The 18882-nt window shown below is 42.2% G+C and overlaps 1 protein-coding gene across 5 annotated transcripts in view; it reads left to right on the top strand.

Annotated features, from left to right (window-relative positions):
* Nucleotides 1-18882, top strand: part of SETD2 (SET domain containing 2, histone lysine methyltransferase) — a 145159-nt gene that overhangs the window by 118288 nt on the left and 7989 nt on the right. For 3 of the 5 annotated variants that reach the window (XM_039524057.1, XM_039524060.1, XM_039524058.1), the window contains exon 20: nucleotides 6978-7031. The exons of the other annotated variants lie outside the window; for them this stretch is intronic. In XM_039524057.1, the coding sequence (XP_039379991.1) occupies nucleotides 6978-7031 (54 nt within the window). The remainder of the gene's footprint in view (nucleotides 1-6977; nucleotides 7032-18882) is intronic. 5 annotated transcript variants of the gene reach the window in all.

Here is an 18882-nt window from a genome sequence, read left to right on the forward strand (position 1 = left end):
TATTTTACATTCGCCTTTATGAAAGTCTGCAGCTGTAAAAGATGGGCTAAATTTTACTTTATGCACTTATAATCCAAACAGTTTGGTATTCATTGTAATAACATTAGTAATGCTGACTTCAGTTGAAATTAGTGTGGGTATGATGCTTGTTTCTCTGGGAATTTCACTGTAACTTAGATCAGGTTTGCCAGTGCACATGAAAGTGAGCACAGAGGAGTGGTACAACCACTGATGTAATTAATCTCCACCTACTCTTGGTGAATTCATCAAAATTAAATCAAGATCTTAGTTGTTTTAGTAGATTCTGTTTAGTCATGATTATTAGACATAATTGGAGGAAATCTTCTAGAGTTCATTCATGTTGATATCAGATTTAGAATTCACTTAGATTTATTTTAAAAAAACAAACTTCTGTTATGCATCTAGTGCAAAATATGCAACATTTGTCACCTGTCTAAAGACATGAAATTGCACTGTCCTAAGGAACTGAATGTTGTAATTAAAATCAAGGTAAATTTCATGAGGGCTGGAAAATGGGAGCTGTGTGTTTAATATAGTATTTATATGGGTAACTGCCCTTCCTCTCCCAGGACTTTTGAAGAGTTCTGTGAAGTTCATTTTTAGTACCCATTTTGTTGTAGGTACAGTATGTGAAATCTCTGAGAGAGACCTTACGTGAGACTATGGGATCCAGTGTCATCTATATGCTGATGACGCTCTGCTCAACATCTCCTTTTCATTGGACCCAGACAGATGTTCCCTTGCTCTGTATCTGACAGATATGGACTTGGGTGCTCAGTGTGGAGAAGACCAAAGTGATACTGGTTGCCAGAGGGAAGCATTCTGAGCATCTGGAAAAGTCCGACTGCTCCTTCAGTTGAAGGAATTTGCATCCTTGTAAAGGTAGTTAGCAATCTTGAACTCTTTCTTGAACTCTCTATACTCTGAGTATTGGCCAGAAAAATCTTCTGTTGTTTATAATTAGCCAAGAAGGTAAGTCTCTTGCTCTCAGGTGTGGAACTTGCTACAGTCAAATACTCCATGGATCTAAATTATTGCCCCACACTATGTCTTGGCTAACCTTAAGCCACGTATTGTTTTATGACAATGTATTGTTTAGTCACTAGCAAGTGTTTAATTTTTTCCTTTTACAGACATGCTTTTTTGTTGTCTGTACTAGAAATAGCAATGTGTTTACAAATATTCAAACTGAATGCTGTCTGGTTGTTGCTTAAGATGCAGGCTGTCCACATTCAATAACAAGCTTTCAGAAGAAGACACATTCCCACTTACTTGGGTTTTGTACCTTTTGGGGTAGGAACCAGGATCAAATTTCAGATACCATTCAGGCTCTTCCTAATCTAGATCCAGTGCTCTTTCTGCTGAGGAGTAGTATTGCTGCAGTCCTTGGTCTGATTAGCTTGTTACCCAGCATCACTGCTCTGCCATGTGGTGATATACGGAGGCACAATTCTGGAATATTGGCAGTAATGTATGTGGCGTTGATGACAGATGGTCTTCACCAATGGTTATTTCCCCTCTTTGATTCTTTTGACCCACAAAGGAAGGCTTGACCTGATTGTATCACTACTCATTTTGTTGTTAATAAACCCAGAGCCCAAAAGTGACTGTATTTCAGTGGTGGGCGAAGCAAACTTCAGTTGAAATCAGTGTAGTTGTATGTATGTAGTTGTATCAATTTAAGTGCTTTATCCTTGGGTGAAAGATGCTGTAGATGCATTAAAGCATGATTATTATCATTACTTCCATTCATAAAAAATGATTTTGAAGTCTGTTGTGTTGCTCCCACCTCTTTCATTCTCTTGTAAAAAGCGGGAGTCAAGGATGGGTTTCGTGCTTGCTTTAAAGGATGAGTTTGTGCCTTTGAGAAGTAGCAGTTAAAATACCTAGGATTTTTATCTTTTTTTTTAGATGTTTAAGTCTCTGGATTTAATACAGCAACCCTTGTATTTCCAGCTCCCTGTATTCCTATCGCTACTCTTCTAGAAGGCTACCCAATAGTTGCAGTAACATGGTGGTTCCTTCTGTCATCTTGTTTGCCCTGTCTTCCTTTGAAAGAAGGTGGAGAACATCAACAGGCATGGGGTCTCCCTTCTGACTTTCTTGGTGCATTTGGTGCTCCTACCTTCCAATTCCCAATATCTCTCTTTCAACTGACCGTGTTGACCTGTTCCCTCCCTCACAGGATAGTCTCTTCCATTTCATTGCCTCTTCATTTACAACGCTGACCTTCCTCCTCCTCCTATTTCCTTCTCTCGGGTTCCCGACTACCATCTTCTTTGCCCCTCTTGCTCCTCAGGGCCAGCTAGTGCTGTTAACTCAGCTCTACGACGTTTCCATTTAACGCATCACCCACTGATAAAAGATTAAGGACTCTGAATATCGTCAGAATGCTCTTTTTTCATATTACTGGTATATTATGCAGCACTGGAGTGAGCACGCACTCCATTTTCCTGCTAGGCAGGAATCCAATCAAAGCAGAGCTTACTTGTCAGTTAGGAAGACCTTGGAGTGATGTAACAACAAATCCCATGTCCTGTGCTGAAATACAAGCCTCTGATACTGTTTCTAATACAACTGTGATTCTCGCATTTCAGTTACTGTCTGCAACATCCTTCTCTCTGGCCTTGACAAAGGCAGCCTTGCCCTGCTGATATCCATTCAGAATGGTGCTGCGAAGACCATTTTCCTAGCCCGCTGCTTTGACCATGTCACCTTCTCTTTGCATCCCTTCACTGGCTCCCTCTTCTCTATTGTATCAGCCATAACTACTTGTCTTCGCTTTCAAGGCTATTCACGATGTATCCCCACCCTCCCTATTATTTCTCACTCAGTGTCGAAAGATCAGCTCCCCCTCTGATAGGCCCATCATGCTAGCCTACATTGCCATCTTGTTAGATTTTCAAATAAGCCCCTTTGTGCTTTCTCCCATGCGGCCCCTCACTCCTGGGAGAAGTTCCCCATCAACATCTTCAACACCTTCCTCAGAACTCTCCTTTGCCATGAAGCCTATCAGAAAAGTGACGACCGCTAGGCTGCTAGTGTGCAGAGACCACTACCTATTATACTGACCAATATTGTCTCATTTTCTTGTACTCCCATGTTGGCCTGTCTGTCCATCTGTTGTTTGTCTTGTGTAGATTGTAAGCTCCATGGGACTGTGTTTATAAAGGTAATAATTGGAGATATACCAATCTCCTAGAACTGGAAGGGACCTTGAAAGGTCATCTAGTCCAGCCCCTGCCTTCACTAGCAGGACCAATTTTTGCTCCAGATCCCTAAGTGGCCTCCTCAAGGATTGAACTCACAACCCTGGGTTTAGCAGGCCAATGCTCAAACCACTGAGCTATCCCTCCCCCTACAGACCATAACAGTGGAGTTCTAATCCATGTCTAGGACTCCTAGGCACTTTTGCAATAAAAATAGACACTAAGCAACTTTCTATACGGGGGGGGGAAATACACGGAGATTAAAAATAATAAAGTTAAAATTAATTTTACTTCCCACAGCTCGCAGCTTGAGATTTTTTCTTTCTGATTTGATTTTCATTTGATGAGCACTGACTTCAATCCATCCTGCGTGTTCCAAAACCAGCTGCAGTTAACCAAGATGATCACGTTTTAACTTCAGTTTATGTGTCATTTTTGATATGCCAAATCTGGAACCTGTGCAACAGTCCCTTCACCCGCACAGTTCTGGGGAATAGTACTTGCTAGCTTGCCGCTCCTAGAGAGCCACTGGATTGCAAAATATTTGTCTGTAGATTTGAAACAAAACAAAAGTTGCTTATGTTGATCTTAATTTCTTGGCAACGGGATGGTAGATTTAAGAGTATTTTGATCCTTAAATTGTAATTTTAAATTTTCATAGGTAAAATGTAACTTGCAGTATAACTACCATCCTGTCAGAAGTTTAAAAACTGCTGTACTACATGCACTTTAGCAAATGGGACACTCTTTGTATTCCAGATGCATTGGATCAGAGCCACATTGTGTTAGGTTCTGTCTAAACAGAGTGAAGAGACAGCCTATAATTTAACATAAGGCAAGAAGTGGGTGAAACCACCAATAGAAAGGAGATGGGGGGATGGAGAATGAGGGAGAAAGTAACGAGACAGTGAGTTCACCTAAGGCCTTCTGTGCACAACTGAATTATTTCTTATTGGTTAAGACCATTATCAAGTTGGGTTCATCTGTGTGACTAAACCACTTGTCAGTGTTCATTTAATAATTCCCCCTGCTGTGCTTATTTGAAGAAGAGACTCTTTTCCTCCTTGCCTCAATCTTCATTTCAGAAGAGGGCAGGTGCTAAGAATAGCCTTGGCATGTCCCTTCCAAAATGCCAGCCAACGCCAGCTCTCACAAGCAAAACAGCTTGCTCTCATCTTGTGCAGAAAAGGCTCATGTTGGAGGCACAGGAGCCATGAATGGTTCTCCGGAGAAGAATCCAAGATCCCACTGCAGGGAGCTCTGAGCGGGTTTCAGCTACACATCTTTATTTTCTTTGGTTTAAACAAACAAAACTCATCTCTGCTCTGCATGTTCCTTCCCTTCCTTCCTTCTTTTCAGCTGGGTCCTGTCTGTGCTACAAATTGAGTCTGTAACCAGGTAGGGTTATAGCTGGTTTTGAACATGGTTTGTGTCCACATACAACATGATTAATACTTTGTTTGTTAGTATCTGTGGCAGCTAAATGTTTCACAGGCTGAGGCTGGTGCATGGTTGTCTACCTATAATTGGTTTCGCACACTGTGTTTTGAAGTGCACTCAGGACCCATGGATTGTACCTAGGCAATTGCTTTGGCCAATCCTCCTACCGTAGGAAGAACTGGGAGGAAGGACACTGTAAGGTATATTGCTGTGTGTGATTTCTGGTGCTACTCTGCATGCATGTCTTCTAGAACCTGCCCTCAGCTACGCAGAGTTTTCCCCCTGTGCAGCGACGCAAACACAGGTAAGAGGTCAGGCTTAGAACAAATAGGGTTGACACATTTGTGGCATGGGAAAACTATGTAACTAGGTCAGAGGAGTGTCATATATTGGTTTGAAAAACACATTTGTATCTGTAGTGTAGATAGGATCTGAGATTGCAACATGAACATTTAATCAGAACAGGTCAACATTTTCCAAATTTTGAATTATTGACAAAACTTTACATTGAAATTTTGATCTTAAAAAAGGGGTGATTGTTTAGACAACATTTCAATGACAAATTCATCCTGTCTTCTAGTCAACTTCACAACTTACTGAGAGGGCTTCTCTGCAGAGAGCATAAAGAAAAGGTCACTTTCTACACTCAGTACTATGCAAAAATAAGATCCAAGTTTGGTTTTGGGTTGGGAAAGTGATGTTTTGGGCATTAACTGATTTGTTTAATGGGAGAGCTGTTTTTTCTGAAAAATATTCATATTTTCCAAACAGCTCTCCCGTTAAACAGATCAGTAAATTAGACAATCTAAGAAATTCTTTGAACTATTTTGTATCTATTGGCTGATCAAGAGTAGGACCGCCATATGCCTTAGGAGTTTTGCAGTACTTCAGTTTTCTTATTAATGTGTATGAGTGGAAACGGTCAGATCAGCTAAGAGTCAGACTCAAAGAACTGATGCAGTCTGCATATCTTGACATGTTGGGCTGCAGACCAGCAACAGACAAAGCTTGTGGGAGACAACTGCACCGAGCTTTGCTTTTCCACTTTCTCCTGGTGGTCCCTGGTCTCGTCTTTAACCTCTCATTGATTCTGTTCCTATGTAGTTACAAAGCTTTATCCCTGTACAGCTCTGGCCTACTGCAATATTTGCCATTCCCGTCTCAAGGTTCTTTTGCTTCTGCCATTCCCATAGAATCAAAGAAGTATGGGACTGAAGGGACCTCAGTAGATCACCTAGTCTAGTCCCTTGCACTCCAGGCAGGACTAAGTAATAACTAGACCATTCCTGAAAGGTGTTTGGAAATGCACTTCATTCTTGACCTGCGACACCATGATTCTAGTCCCAGTTCTCATCTTGCTCAGCCCAGTGGTGAAGCTAATACATCTTACTTGACTGGCAGTAACAGCTTAGTGTTCCAGTCCTGGGCACCTCTTAAACAGAGACTGTCAACTGTCTAGTGGGCTTTTTGTTTCTGACAACATGTCATTAGCAGCTAAGACGTGATTGTCGAACTTGTGATCTAACCCCAGCTCTCTAGGTGTGAAAAGCAACTTCATTAACTGTCCAGCTGGAGATTTCTAATGTAGTTGTCTTTGGGCACAAAGCAAAAGAAGGATGACAACTTATTTTAACTTGAATTTTTCAAGCACCTCTGTGACTTAATGTAGGTATTTCTTCCATCCACACCACCAACTATTGTGTGATTTAGGGCATAGCTATACTGGGGATCTCTGTACTGTAGTTATCCTAGTGCAAACCCTCCAGTGTAGATGCATGGGGTTGCATTGGTTTTGAACAAGGGTAAGTTAACGCCAGTGTTAAGTGTTGATTTGCTAGTTGTGTGGCACAGCTATGCTGGGTGTTTGTTCTAAGATAGCTACACCAGTATGAATATCCCCATGATAGACGAGCCCCTCATCATGAAAACTTGCCACTACTGAATGTAGCTGGAGTAATTAGAACCAGAATAAGATCTGTGGATGTTATCTCCTCCTGAAGGGAGTTCTAGAGTCTTGGACCAGCTGCCAAGAAAGTTCTGTCCTCCTTTTTCCGCCCCCCAAATTTAACCCTTAAGGATGTCAGTTTCCTAGTTCATAGCTGTCAGAGTAAATAACACATTGCCCAAAATCTTCACTCCTGCTGTCTTGCACTTACACACCCATGTGGTTAAAAACTCATCCCAGCTCCCTGTTTCATATAATATCACCTCTGTAAAAGGCCATGGTCTTCCAATGCATTTTGTGTATAGCATCTCAACTAAGATATTTTTAGAAAAAAATCCCCCCACCTTTGTTTTTCCCCCCAGGATCCATTAATGTCTCAAGATGGAAGCATAGAGGGTACACCAAATGCTTATAAGGTATTGCTTGCTTTTTCTGTCTATTACCGTACACATACTCTGTGCATGTGCTTGTATTTATACATTTTCTACACCATGCTAAGGGGGTCGGTCGTAAGAGACATCTGTGGTTTCTCTTCATGCCGGCTGTTGGTAAGGATTGGGGTGATAAACAAGGGATGGGATGGTCTTGTGGTTAACAAGGGCTGGGAGCAAAGGAGTTCTCGGCTGTATTTATAACTGACTTTGGCCAAGTCACTTAACCTCGGTGTCTCACTTTCCCCATCTGTAAAAAGGAGCTATTACCTACCTCCTAGGAGGATGGTACAGCTGAATTCATTAATGTTAGAGAAGTACCATGGGAACCCTGCATAGAAGGCTCTGTAGAAACGTGAAGCACTTTCTGATTGGTTACTGGCTTGAGTGGCTTTCCCTTTTCTCCAAGCCAGGATCAGTGAAGCTTCTTTCAACACTGTTGCTTTGAAGAGCTGTTTGTTCTGGTATTAAACATAACTACCAGATAAATGCATTTAAATTCTGCTAACGTTCAGCCTCAGATTGTTTTCTGTCCCTGTGTGCAGAACACTGAAGAAAATATACTCATTTTCAGGATACTAAGGAATTAAACACACCTTAGAGAAATAACAAAGGTGGCAAAAGGTGGTTGTTAGAGTTGATAAATCAGAGCAAACAGTTACCTGTTGGTTGTTAGTTGGGCCATATCATGTGAGTCCTTGGAATGAAGGATACAGTATCTCGTTTAACTTGCCATTCAGAGAACCTTCTCTGGAAGCTTTATTGCTTTTGCATTGTACTCCACACCACACACACCCTTAAAGTCATTAAAATAGGCAGCTGCATGTCAAAAATAGACTGAGCTGGAAATATGCAGAAAATGAACGGTGCAGGCTGGTAATAGAAGTGTAAGGGTTTTCTTCCATTAGCGAGAGGTCCCCAATATCACTTTTCACAAAAGGAAAGCAGTCTTGGCAATCCTAAGCATACAAAAATCATGAGCCATACCCCCCAAAATTATGAGTGCCTTAAAAGCATGAGATTTTTAAAACGACCATTCTGGACTTAATTTCTTTGTCATCCGGTGTCTGAGCTTGTAGGGCTCACTTGGGTCACATTTTCAGGCTTTCTGTGCAATCATAAGGGCTAGAAATGTCTCTTTCAATGAAAGTTGAGGTTCTCAGGTAATCATTTGACTCCAGAGGCTGGATCTTTAAGAAAAACACCAAATACCATGAGATTTGTCATAAAACCATGAGAATTTGCAGCACCGGGAAAACAGCAGGGCCTGCAAAGCACACGTATTTAATTTACAGTGCAAAAGGTACATTCATGTGAAAATGCGCAGATTTTGAGCAAACACATGTTCCTAACTCACATTTGCTCTTTGTAGCATATTATTTATTCTCTTGTTTATATTAAATTGAATTTCCCCATTCAAGGACACTTCTACAGTGTGTCTAGGGGAAAAATGTTACAAATAATTTTAGGAAGGTTGTATAAGGTGTATTATTTTTTTGGGAGTAGTGGAGATGTGAAGGGTGGGAGAGGCTACTATAAAAGATTAAATTAATAGTTTCATTTAGAATCATTTTAACTTTATAACAGAGATTCTTGACTATTTTTGGACCACAATCCACAACAAAATGGCTGAAGATTTGTTCTGGTGCCCCCTGTATCCCATAGTCCTTTGTGGCTGCAAAGATTGTGGGTATGGGATCAATTTTCAGCCATGTGCGGTGAGGCAGTGATTTTCCAAAGGGCTGGGGAGCCACCATTGCTTCCCCTGCCCCGAGCTCCGTGGCAGGGAGGAACTCAGAGAAGCTGCTCTGGGGCTGGCTGATGGGCACTGGTGGCAGAAGCAGTATCACAAGATCCACATCAGAAGGGATCAAGAAATGAGCTGGTCCTTCTCTACTGTCCCCGGGTTCCCTTTAGGCTTTAGCAACCACAGGGTTATGGTGCTCTCACTTGGTGGGGAGTGCGGCACAACTGGGCTGTGCTCTACCTATTAGAGAAAGAAAATGCATCTTTTCAAAAGGTTGCTCAGTTTTTACTCTGGACTCCTCATTCCAAGACAGACTGCTGGATGTACCCGTTTCCAAACCCTCTTGCCAAAGAGAAGTAACACAGAAGTAATAGTTTAAAATCACCCCCTACTCACAAGATGGGTCATAGCGTCACTTCAGGGAGGCATCTATTAATAAATAAATCCCGTATACCCATGACATAACCCATTGATTTTTAGGCAAGGGGCTATTAACCACTTCACTGTTGTCAGCCGTTTGGTTCAATTTTTCTGCAGTGCTCCAGTTGATAGCACTGGGGTGGGATTCAGGTGAGCTGGGTATGCTTCCCCCACTTGGTCACTCACCTGTGTCTTTGGGCAAGGGGCTTCCTCTCTGTGCCTGTTTCCCTATCTGTAACATGGTGGTGATGATATTTGCACTCCTTTTGTGGAGCCTTTTGAGATCTATAGATAAACGCACAGTCGAAGAGCTAAGTCTTGCGTGTCAGACCTTCACACGCATTGTGAGGCAGGGATTTACATGCACATCCACTCCTGTGTGTGCGCTCGTTGGGCTTTGGGTATGTGCTGTACACTTTGGAACATTTGGGCCTCCGAGCCTGTATAGGCAGAATGCAGCTGCTGTGTTGTTGAGTGTGTCAGGTGCATTCTGATATTCCATTGCTTTCAGCGGGATGCTAATGGATGACAGCAGCCCAGCAAGTTGCACTGGGGGGAGCCAGCAACGAAGTGGTTACCATTGGCATTGTGACTAATACATTTACCCTACCAGAGAGAATAACACACATGTGTACTAGGACAGAGTAAATGTTTCTCTTGGGTATTGAAGAAAAAATGTTAGCTTGGATCCTTCTTTTTGTACTGTACAGATTTAAAATATATACATTATTTCCCTTACACACTTCAACATGCCATTGGCTACTACCAGGTTAGACATCCATAGGGCAAAAATCATATCATCTAGCTGCCACCCTGCAGACAGCCTCAGTGGCACACAGCCAATGATTAGATGGAGCTGGCTGCTAAACAAAATTAAGATCCTGCAGTGCTTGTCAGTTTCCCTTTGTAAGCAAGTTCCCTTGTAAGGTGCTTGATACAGAGGACGCTAATTGCTCTTTCCTCTGCATGAAGTGTTGAAGGATTACAGAAGGAAACTGGCTAGGATGCATGTCAGAATTTTAACATTGCAGTTTAGAGCAGACCACTGAAATACCTGACAATAATTATTTGTTCATGTCTGATAGCTATAGGATTTCAGGGTATAATAATGGAGCTTGTCTTAAAATAAAATAGAAGAGCCCTCCTCCACTCCCCAACTAGTCTCTTCTAAATATTACTTTGCAATTGGAGAGACATACCCTTGTTCACTTCTTAAAATCTAAGGGTAAATACCATTTATTATCTTCATACGTGTAAGGTGTCACAGTTGTTCAATTTACTGTTGCACCAAAGTCTGATATAAAAATGTTGGAATACTACAGGCCAAATTCTATTGTCATTCGCAGTGACACAACTATAGTGACTCTAGTATTTACACGTAAGGGTGAGAGCGTCATTTGGCCCTGTGGATCTTAAAATGTTACTGTTACAACACACGGCCCCAAAACATTCCCCAGTGTTAAGCCACGTGATTGCATTTTGGCTGTGGCAGTATCTTCTGTACCACCAAATGCAGAATCTTACCACTGCGCTTGGGCTTAGTTCTTTAAAGGATGCATTTTATTGGAACCACTTGTACCCCACTAAATCAAGTTGTGGCGCATACTGGCTGGAGTCTGTAATTGTGTGTTATTTGAGAAGCTTTGCTGGCTCTGGAGGGTAACAACCAGCCTTAGCTTGGCACGGCAGACTTCAAATTTGGCTTTAATTATTAATTCTCAGTTCATAAAAGTGCCCATCAAAGAGGCTCTGGTTGCATTAGTTTGAACATGATGTTGAGTTGCCATGTGGGGGGAAAATAGACTGAATTCTGTACCAAGAGAGTTGGCTTGAAGCCAGTTTTAGCAGCCCAGGGTATGGAGTAATTTGCACTTCGGGATTTGCCTTTTTGGCAGCAATATAACCTCCTGCCTGTGTTTACTGACACAATCAGATACCTAGATGCAAGTAGATTTTTCCAAACATACACAGACTCCATTGTGAAATCTGACTATACTCTATGTTCTCTGGATTTTCTCTATGTGGTATCTCATTTACCTTTTGTGCTGTGTAGAGGGTCAAAATGAACTCATCTGCTCTTCATTATTAACCCTTTGATCTGGGTACCATAGATGAGGGAAATGCATGAGCTTTGATGTTCAGCCAGCAAGTAGAATATACTAACACTAATTCACTTTAAGAAAGCCCTCAACAATAAAACTTAAAAGCCCATAACTGCCTCACTTCTATGTGAAAATGTTATTAAAACCCAGCATTCGTTTTATTACAAAACACTTATGTCTTGCTTCCGAATTTAAAATCCCACCTCCTTGCAAATGCGTACACATTCTTTTAGTAAGTTCAAAACACTTTTGGTTTGGGGGAGAAAAATTGTATTTGCTTTGATTCTAAAAAGAACACCTGCATTGGTACAGTGGGGCTAGGGTACTGGACTTAGGAGGCAGGAGAATGGAGGTGCTATTCCTGCCTTGCCATTCACCTGCTGGATGACCTTGGGTAAGTCATGTCCCCGCCCTGTGCCTCGGTTTACCCATCTGTAAAAAGTGGACAGTAGTAATCATGCATTGAGGTTTACGGAGAAGTGCTAAGTATTGTTCACCATTTTTCATTTCATTAGGCTCTACCAAACATCCAGAATGTTAACTTTGAAACACTCCTGTAAGAGGTTGCGTTTCAAGGACCAGTGCACTGTTTGCTGTAGACAAGAATAAGTATTCAGATTTGTTGTTAGCCCTTGTTCAAAATAGCCAGGAATACCTGTGGAATGTATTTCTCAATCTTTATTTTAATCCACCCCTCTCAGTAAGTGTTGTTTTAAACCTTGCCACCATGTTAGCCTGCTCTCTCCAAAATGGTGTATGCAGTGTCCTGTGTAAGCTTCCAACTGCTGGCCTGTAGCACTAATTAACAAGCTATGGCTATGCAGTTATACTTTGGGGGGGAGGACATGGGGCATACCATCCCTCCGATGAAGGCATGGGTCATCCAGCTCTAAATATACACAGAGGCAGCAGTTCAGGAATGTTCTACCATTCCTTCATGTGTGACGTACAAGCTGATTTTTCACTTAACATGCTTACAAATCTATTAAAAGACAGGGATGTGCTGGTGCTGGTGGACAAGGTAGGAAAGGGTGCGCTGAGCAAGAGAAAATGTTAATAATTTACTAGCAGGAGAAATTAAGGCTGAAGTCTTTGACTGTCTATTTATTATTCCCTGAGCTCACCTCCACTGTTGTGTAATTCAGATGGTAAACTGTGTTGCCAGCATAACATCTGCGCAATATGGAGGTAGGATTGTGTGATCAGACCTGCTGGTTCTCCAGTATCTATATGGCCCTTGCCAAAATGGGGTGAGTCTCTTGTTTGTAGTAATCTGCTTATGCTCAGAAAAATGATGCCAGGCAAGGGAACCGCCGCAGGCCTAAGAGTTACTCACATGTAGAGCAAGATTGGCAGGAGCAGTGGTTTTTGTTGCCTTCCGTGTGGAGTAGATATTAATATTGCATTGCATTACTTTCACAGCTGGGTGCATCAGCAAGGGACTGGAGGAGACCAGTGGCTTTTGGTCACTGTCTGACAGCATGGCATGCTCAGAAACTGCCTTAATTACTGCATTGTAATGTAAAGAACAGTATACTCCGTGGTGATTCAGTCTGGCTGGCTGGCTCCCTCTTTTCACAGCAGAATACTCTTAGAAATGTCAAATCAATATCTTCAGGGCTGTGGCGATTCTTGTCTTGTTTATCTTTGTTCTTCCATCAAGCAAGCAGTGTTCATGCATCTAAGAAATAAAATCATGGAAATGTAGGACAGGAAGAGACCTTGAGATGTCATCAAATCCAGCTTTCTGCACTGAGGTAGGACAAGTAAATCTTGACCATCCCTGATAGGTGTTTGTCCAACCTGTTGTTGAAAACCTCCACTAAGGGGGATTCCACAACTTCCCTTGGAAGCTTGTTCCAGCGCTGAATTACCCTTATAGACAGAAAGCTTTTCCTAATATCTACCCTAAATCTCTGTTGCTACAGATTACGCCCATTATTCTTGCCCTCTCCTCAGTAGACACAGAGAACAATTGATCACTGTCCTCTTTATAACTGCCCTTAACATAGCTGAAGACTGTCATCAGGTCCCCCTCAATCTTTTCTCAAGACTAAACATGTCCATTCTTTCCCGTTTTCCAAACCTCCTGTCATCCTCTGGACTCTCTTCAGTTTGTCCACATCTTTCCTTAAGTGTGATGCCCAGAATTGGACACAGCCCTCCAGCTGAGGCCCCACCAGTGCCAAGTGTAGAGCAGGACAGTTACCTCCATGTCTTGCATATGATGCTCCTGTTAATACACTGCAGAATATCAGCCTTTTTCACAACTGCCTTGCATTGTTGCTTCGTATTCAATTTGTAATCCATTACAACTCCGAGATCCTTTTCAGCTGTTAGTTATATTCCCGATTTTGTAGCTGTGCATTTGATTTTTTTTTCCCCTTTCCAAGTAAGATACTTTGAACTTGTCTTTGTTGAAGTTCATCTTGTTTTCAGACCAGTTCTCTAATTTATCATGGTCATTTTGAATTCTAATCCTGTCATCCAAAGTGCTTGCAACCTCTCCCAATTTGGGGTCATCCACAAACTTCATAAGCATACTCTCTACTCCATTATCCAAGTTATTAATGAAAATATTGAATAATATCAGACTCAAGATTGACCCCCCCACAAGACCTTCCTAGATACACCCTCCCAGTTTGACAGCAAACTATTGATAACTACTCCTTGAGTACAGTCTTGCAACCAGTTGTGCACCCACCTTATAGTTATTTCGTCTAGACTGCATTTCCCTAGTTTGCTTATGAGAATGTCATGTGCGTCTGTGTCAAAAGCCTTACTAAAATCAAAATATATCACGTCTACTGCTTCCCTTTCATGCTCCCCTCCCTGCCAATCCACTAGGCCAGAACTCTGTCAAAGAAGGAAATTAGGTTAGTTTGGCATGATTTGTTTTTGACAAATCCATGCTGGCTACTCCTTATAACCCTGTTATTCTCTAGATGCTTACAAATGGGTTGTTAGTAATTTGTTCCAGTATTTTTTCAGGTATCAAAGTTAGGCTGACTGGTCTGTAATTCCTCTTGGTTCCCCTTTTTAAAGATGGGTCCTATTTTTGCCCTTCTCCCATCCGCTAGGACCTCAACAGTCCTCCATGAGTTCTCAAAGATCATTGCTAATGGTTTTGAGATTGCTTCAACTAGTTCCATAAGTACCCTAGGATGAATTTCACCAGGCCCTGCCAATTTAAATATATTTACCTAATCTAAATATTCTTCATCTTGTTCTCTCTTTATTTTGTCTTGCATCCCCTCCCCTTTGTTCTTAGTATTAATTTGTTGAGTATCTGATCACCATTAACCTTTTGTAATGAAGACTGAAGCAAAACAGGCATTTAACACCTCAGCCTTCTTGATATCATCACTTATTAGTTCAAATAGGTAATCGGATAGTGTCCATTGGAACTTGCCAAATGCAACTGTAGCTACATCTTTGAATTTCAACAAATCTGAGTCTTATAGTATTGTATATGACGGACAGGACCAGTTTGCATTATGTACTACTTAAACTGATTAAAGCAGTGCATGGCTTATTAAAAACGTACCTGTTTCTTGCTTCTGTCATCTAAATTTTAATTGGCAAGAGATCCCAGACTGAAACCAGCAAGAGTTACTTTTTAAGGAAATAGAGAGGAACAGATGCAACTGAAGGTAAAGATCTGCTCTAAAGCCCTGATTTTTATCATCAGGCCATATTAACTTTACAGGACCATTAATTAAACTAATCTGAAAATCCCATTTTGCTTTTGAGTGATTAACTAGTCCTGATTATGTCCATGTCGAATGTAAAATCAAGAACATTTAGCAAGGCCCTTTCTGAAGGTATTTTTGGCACCACTTTGCTAATAAATGACTGGCAGCTACTGTCAAATATCCAGGTTTGGTTAGAGGAGTGGATAAAGCTGGACTTTGGCCGAACAAACCCAAAGCAAACTAGACTCCAGCACCCCATGTATTTTAAAAAAAAAAAAAAAACTGCGGAGATAAAACGTGCTTGTTACATACTGCATCTCCTTTACTTCTCTGTCCAGGTGATTCACAGCTCCCTCAAGGCCAGCTCTGTCTCAGCACATCAGATTTACGGGGATGTAAAATGAAATGAAAGTGGCCCTGCCAAATGTCTGAGTACACGCCAGTCTGACTTCCCATGTCTTTGTGCGAGCGCTGATATAAAACACAGTATAAGCTGGCTGTGCGCCATACCCATTAATATTGGATCCCGGTGCTGCAATGAAATGTGATTTTTCCATATGGCAGCCTGATATTTCAGACTATGAGCTCTCATTTTTAAGTTTTTAAGAGCTTATGTCAACAGATTGATTGTCCCTTCACTGACTAGAAGGGAGAAAACAGGTGGAGTCAAAGAACTCCTTGTGTAGCATTTCAGGACACATTGCTCCAATTTGGTCCAGTTTGTTTTGCTTGCCTATGAGCCACCAGCCTCTCCCATCCCCCAAAGTGCCACAATTGAAACTAAAATGTCTCACATTTTCCACAAAGCATCCTTCTGTCACCAGTTCGTTGCATGTGAGGAACTGAGCATCTCTGAGACACTCCCAGCTCCTGCTGCTTTGTGAGTCCAGAGTTCAAACTCTACCCTTTTACTACTCATTTACTACTGAGTTGCACCATTGGGTTGGCTTAAAAGCATTCACCACTCTCCAGTCAGATATCACACACTTTCAGATGTATTTATACAGTGACAGCAAACAAATACATATGGTCCTCCTGGATCTACTCTAGCTATTCCTAGCATAGGATTTCTGGTGAGCCATGTGGGTGAGGTTCTAGCATGCCAGAGTGAAGCTGGGAACTCCTATCCTGAATTAGGAATGTAAGAGAATGCATATTAATCTGGGTGCCCTGGTCAAATTCCAGCTGGAACAATCTCTCTCCCTAAATGACCCTGGCAATTTCAACTGAGTACCCCATTCTTCTTCACCATCTCCGTAGACTGTTGGGTAGCATTGCCTTGTGCAGTTATAGCTGCTGCGTTTTACACCTGTGGTAGCTGTCCTTTGGTAATGGATGGAATGATTCTTGTGTGTCTAGCTTGCATGTCAGGTTTTTTAGATTTCAGTGAAGTGAGAGAATCATAGAAGATCAGGGTTGGAAGGGACTTCAGGAGGTCATCTAGTCCAACCCCCTGCTCAAAGCAGGACCAATCCCCAACTAAATCATCCCAGCCAGGGCTTTGTCAAGCCTGATCTTAAAAACCCCTAAAGAAGGAGATTCCACCACCTCCCTAGGGAACCCATTCCAGTGCTTCACCACCCTCCTAGTGAAAAAGTTTTTCTAAATATCCAACCTAGACCTCCCCCACCTCAACTTGAGACCATTATTCCTTGTTCTGTCATCTGCTACCACTGAGAACAGTCTAGATCCATCCTCTTTGGAACCTCCTTTCAGGTAGTTGAAAGCAGCTATCAAATCCCCCCTCATTCTTCTCTTCTGCAGACTAAACAATCCCAGTTCCCTCAGCCTCTCCTCATAAGTCATGTGCTCCAGCCCCCTAATCATTTTTGTTGCCCTCCGCTGGACTCTCCAATTTTTCCACATCCTTCTTGTAGTGTGGGGCCCAAAACTGGACCCAGTGCTCCAGATGAGGCCTCACCAATGTCAAATAGAGGGGAATGATCACGTCCCTCGATCTGCTGGCAATGCCCCTACTTATACAGCCCAAAATGCCATTGGCCTTCTTGGCAACAAAGGCACCCTGCTGACTCATATCCAGCTTCTCGTCCACCGTAACCCCAGGTCCTTTTCTGCAGAACTGCTGACCAGTGACTAGGCGGAGGCCCCGGGTTAACTGCAGAATGTGTATAGTGCCCACAATGACGCCATAATTTCTGATCACCGCTAACTTTAAAACAAAAGAAAGCTCCCCAAAACCGAACAGCCTGGTAATCGAACCTCCAGGAGGGGTGAGCATGACCAGTCCAGATAACCATGTGGTCTTATTGCTGTATAACCCTCACCCTTCCCTGCCCCATTCCTCACTACTGTGTGTTGTCCCTACTTGGTTGTGTCAAGCACCTGCAAACCTCTGAGCAGGCTCTGGGTTTTCTCCCTGTATTATGAAGGGCCTAGCACGCCTGGTCCTATAAAATAATAAATAGTTTTTCTTCCTGGTAGTGTCATGCACAGAATGATGCCTCTTGTTTGAAAACATAATGCAGGAGAGTTGAGCGCTACGTAAAGTGTTTAAGGCAGCTGGAGGTTGTATTAAACCTGGGGAGTTTAGATGGAGTTTACATGGCATCTAATCCATTTCTTCGGTCCTTTTTCTAAGATAGCTTTAGGTAGCGTCTCAGTGAATAGTCCCATTGATTTCAAAGGGAGAGCCGTGGTGAGCATTTGTATAAACATAACATCCCTTTAAAAACAAAACTTTAGAAACATTTATCATAAAATAATGCACCCCACAGATCTGAGTAGTTTGCAGATTGTAAGCCAGTGCTGTCTAATAGCTTCAAGTATTAACATCTCTCCCTTCCACAGAAATATGGGGTGAAGTATTTAAAAAGTGGGGCAGACCCATCCTGGAAACAATGAGAAGAGCTTTAAACACCAGAAACGAAAGCAGCCATGGTGCTGAAGGTTAAGGGAAAGAAAGTTACAGAATCATAATTGCATTTGTAACAGCATGTTAAAATGAGGAAAAAACCTCCAATTTCCTCCTCCTATCCTCTAGCTAAATGTACTTGAGCACTAATAATGCTAACCGCAGTAATCCATAGAGAACCGGAATTAGGTCTCTCTGAATTAACCAGTTGTATTCAAGTAGCCAGGCTTGCAAATTTTAGCTTTTTCCATGGAAAATGTGAACTTGTCTACGTGGGATATTGGTGTGCGGGAAACCCGGGTGTGAATCTACAGTGCTTTAGCCTGTCACGCAGCTGTATCAGTGTCCACGTGGGATGCAATACACTGGAAGTTCTTCACTATACTTTGATGTACTGCTGTTTTGAAATGGGAGTGCCTCAAAGCGCACTATAGACCTTGTGGTGCACTTCAGCAGTGTCCACATGGGACGTTATGGCTAGTGCGCTGTAGGGTCACGCTCTGGCTTGCTGCGCGCTAATGTCCCATGTAGACAAACCCTGGCTTGTGGGAGTGGGAGGACTTTCTCCCAGCCCTTCTCTGCTCTGTTACTCATTGCTGCCTTTTCCCTCCAACACAGCAGAGCATTTCCAAAGTTCCAGTGCCACTGCAACAGAGGAGTTTGCATAGAATCAGAGTGTCCTGCACGGATTTTCTTAATAGCAAACTTGAACCTGGCATGCTTCACCAATGCAACAGCAATCATAGGCTCCCCTTGCTACTTGAAAGTGATCCATTAGCAGGGAAAGCAGGTTCACGTTCCACTGAAAAATGTATGCCATAAGGGGCATGTGGTTTCCTGGAGTTTTCTGGTCTAGTCTTCAATTCCCTATGGATATTTCCACTACTGTCTCCTGGGTGTCCTGTAGCATGAAAGGCAATACTGAAAACTGTTGCCTCTGATTGTACAGAAGGGGACTTCCAAGCTGTTAACAGAATGAATATATATGTGTATGCTCCTG

The sequence above is a fragment of the Mauremys reevesii genome, linkage group 2 (genome assembly GCF_016161935.1).
Source record: "Mauremys reevesii isolate NIE-2019 linkage group 2, ASM1616193v1, whole genome shotgun sequence".
In the NCBI taxonomy this organism is placed as follows: Eukaryota; Metazoa; Chordata; order Testudines; family Geoemydidae; genus Mauremys; species Mauremys reevesii.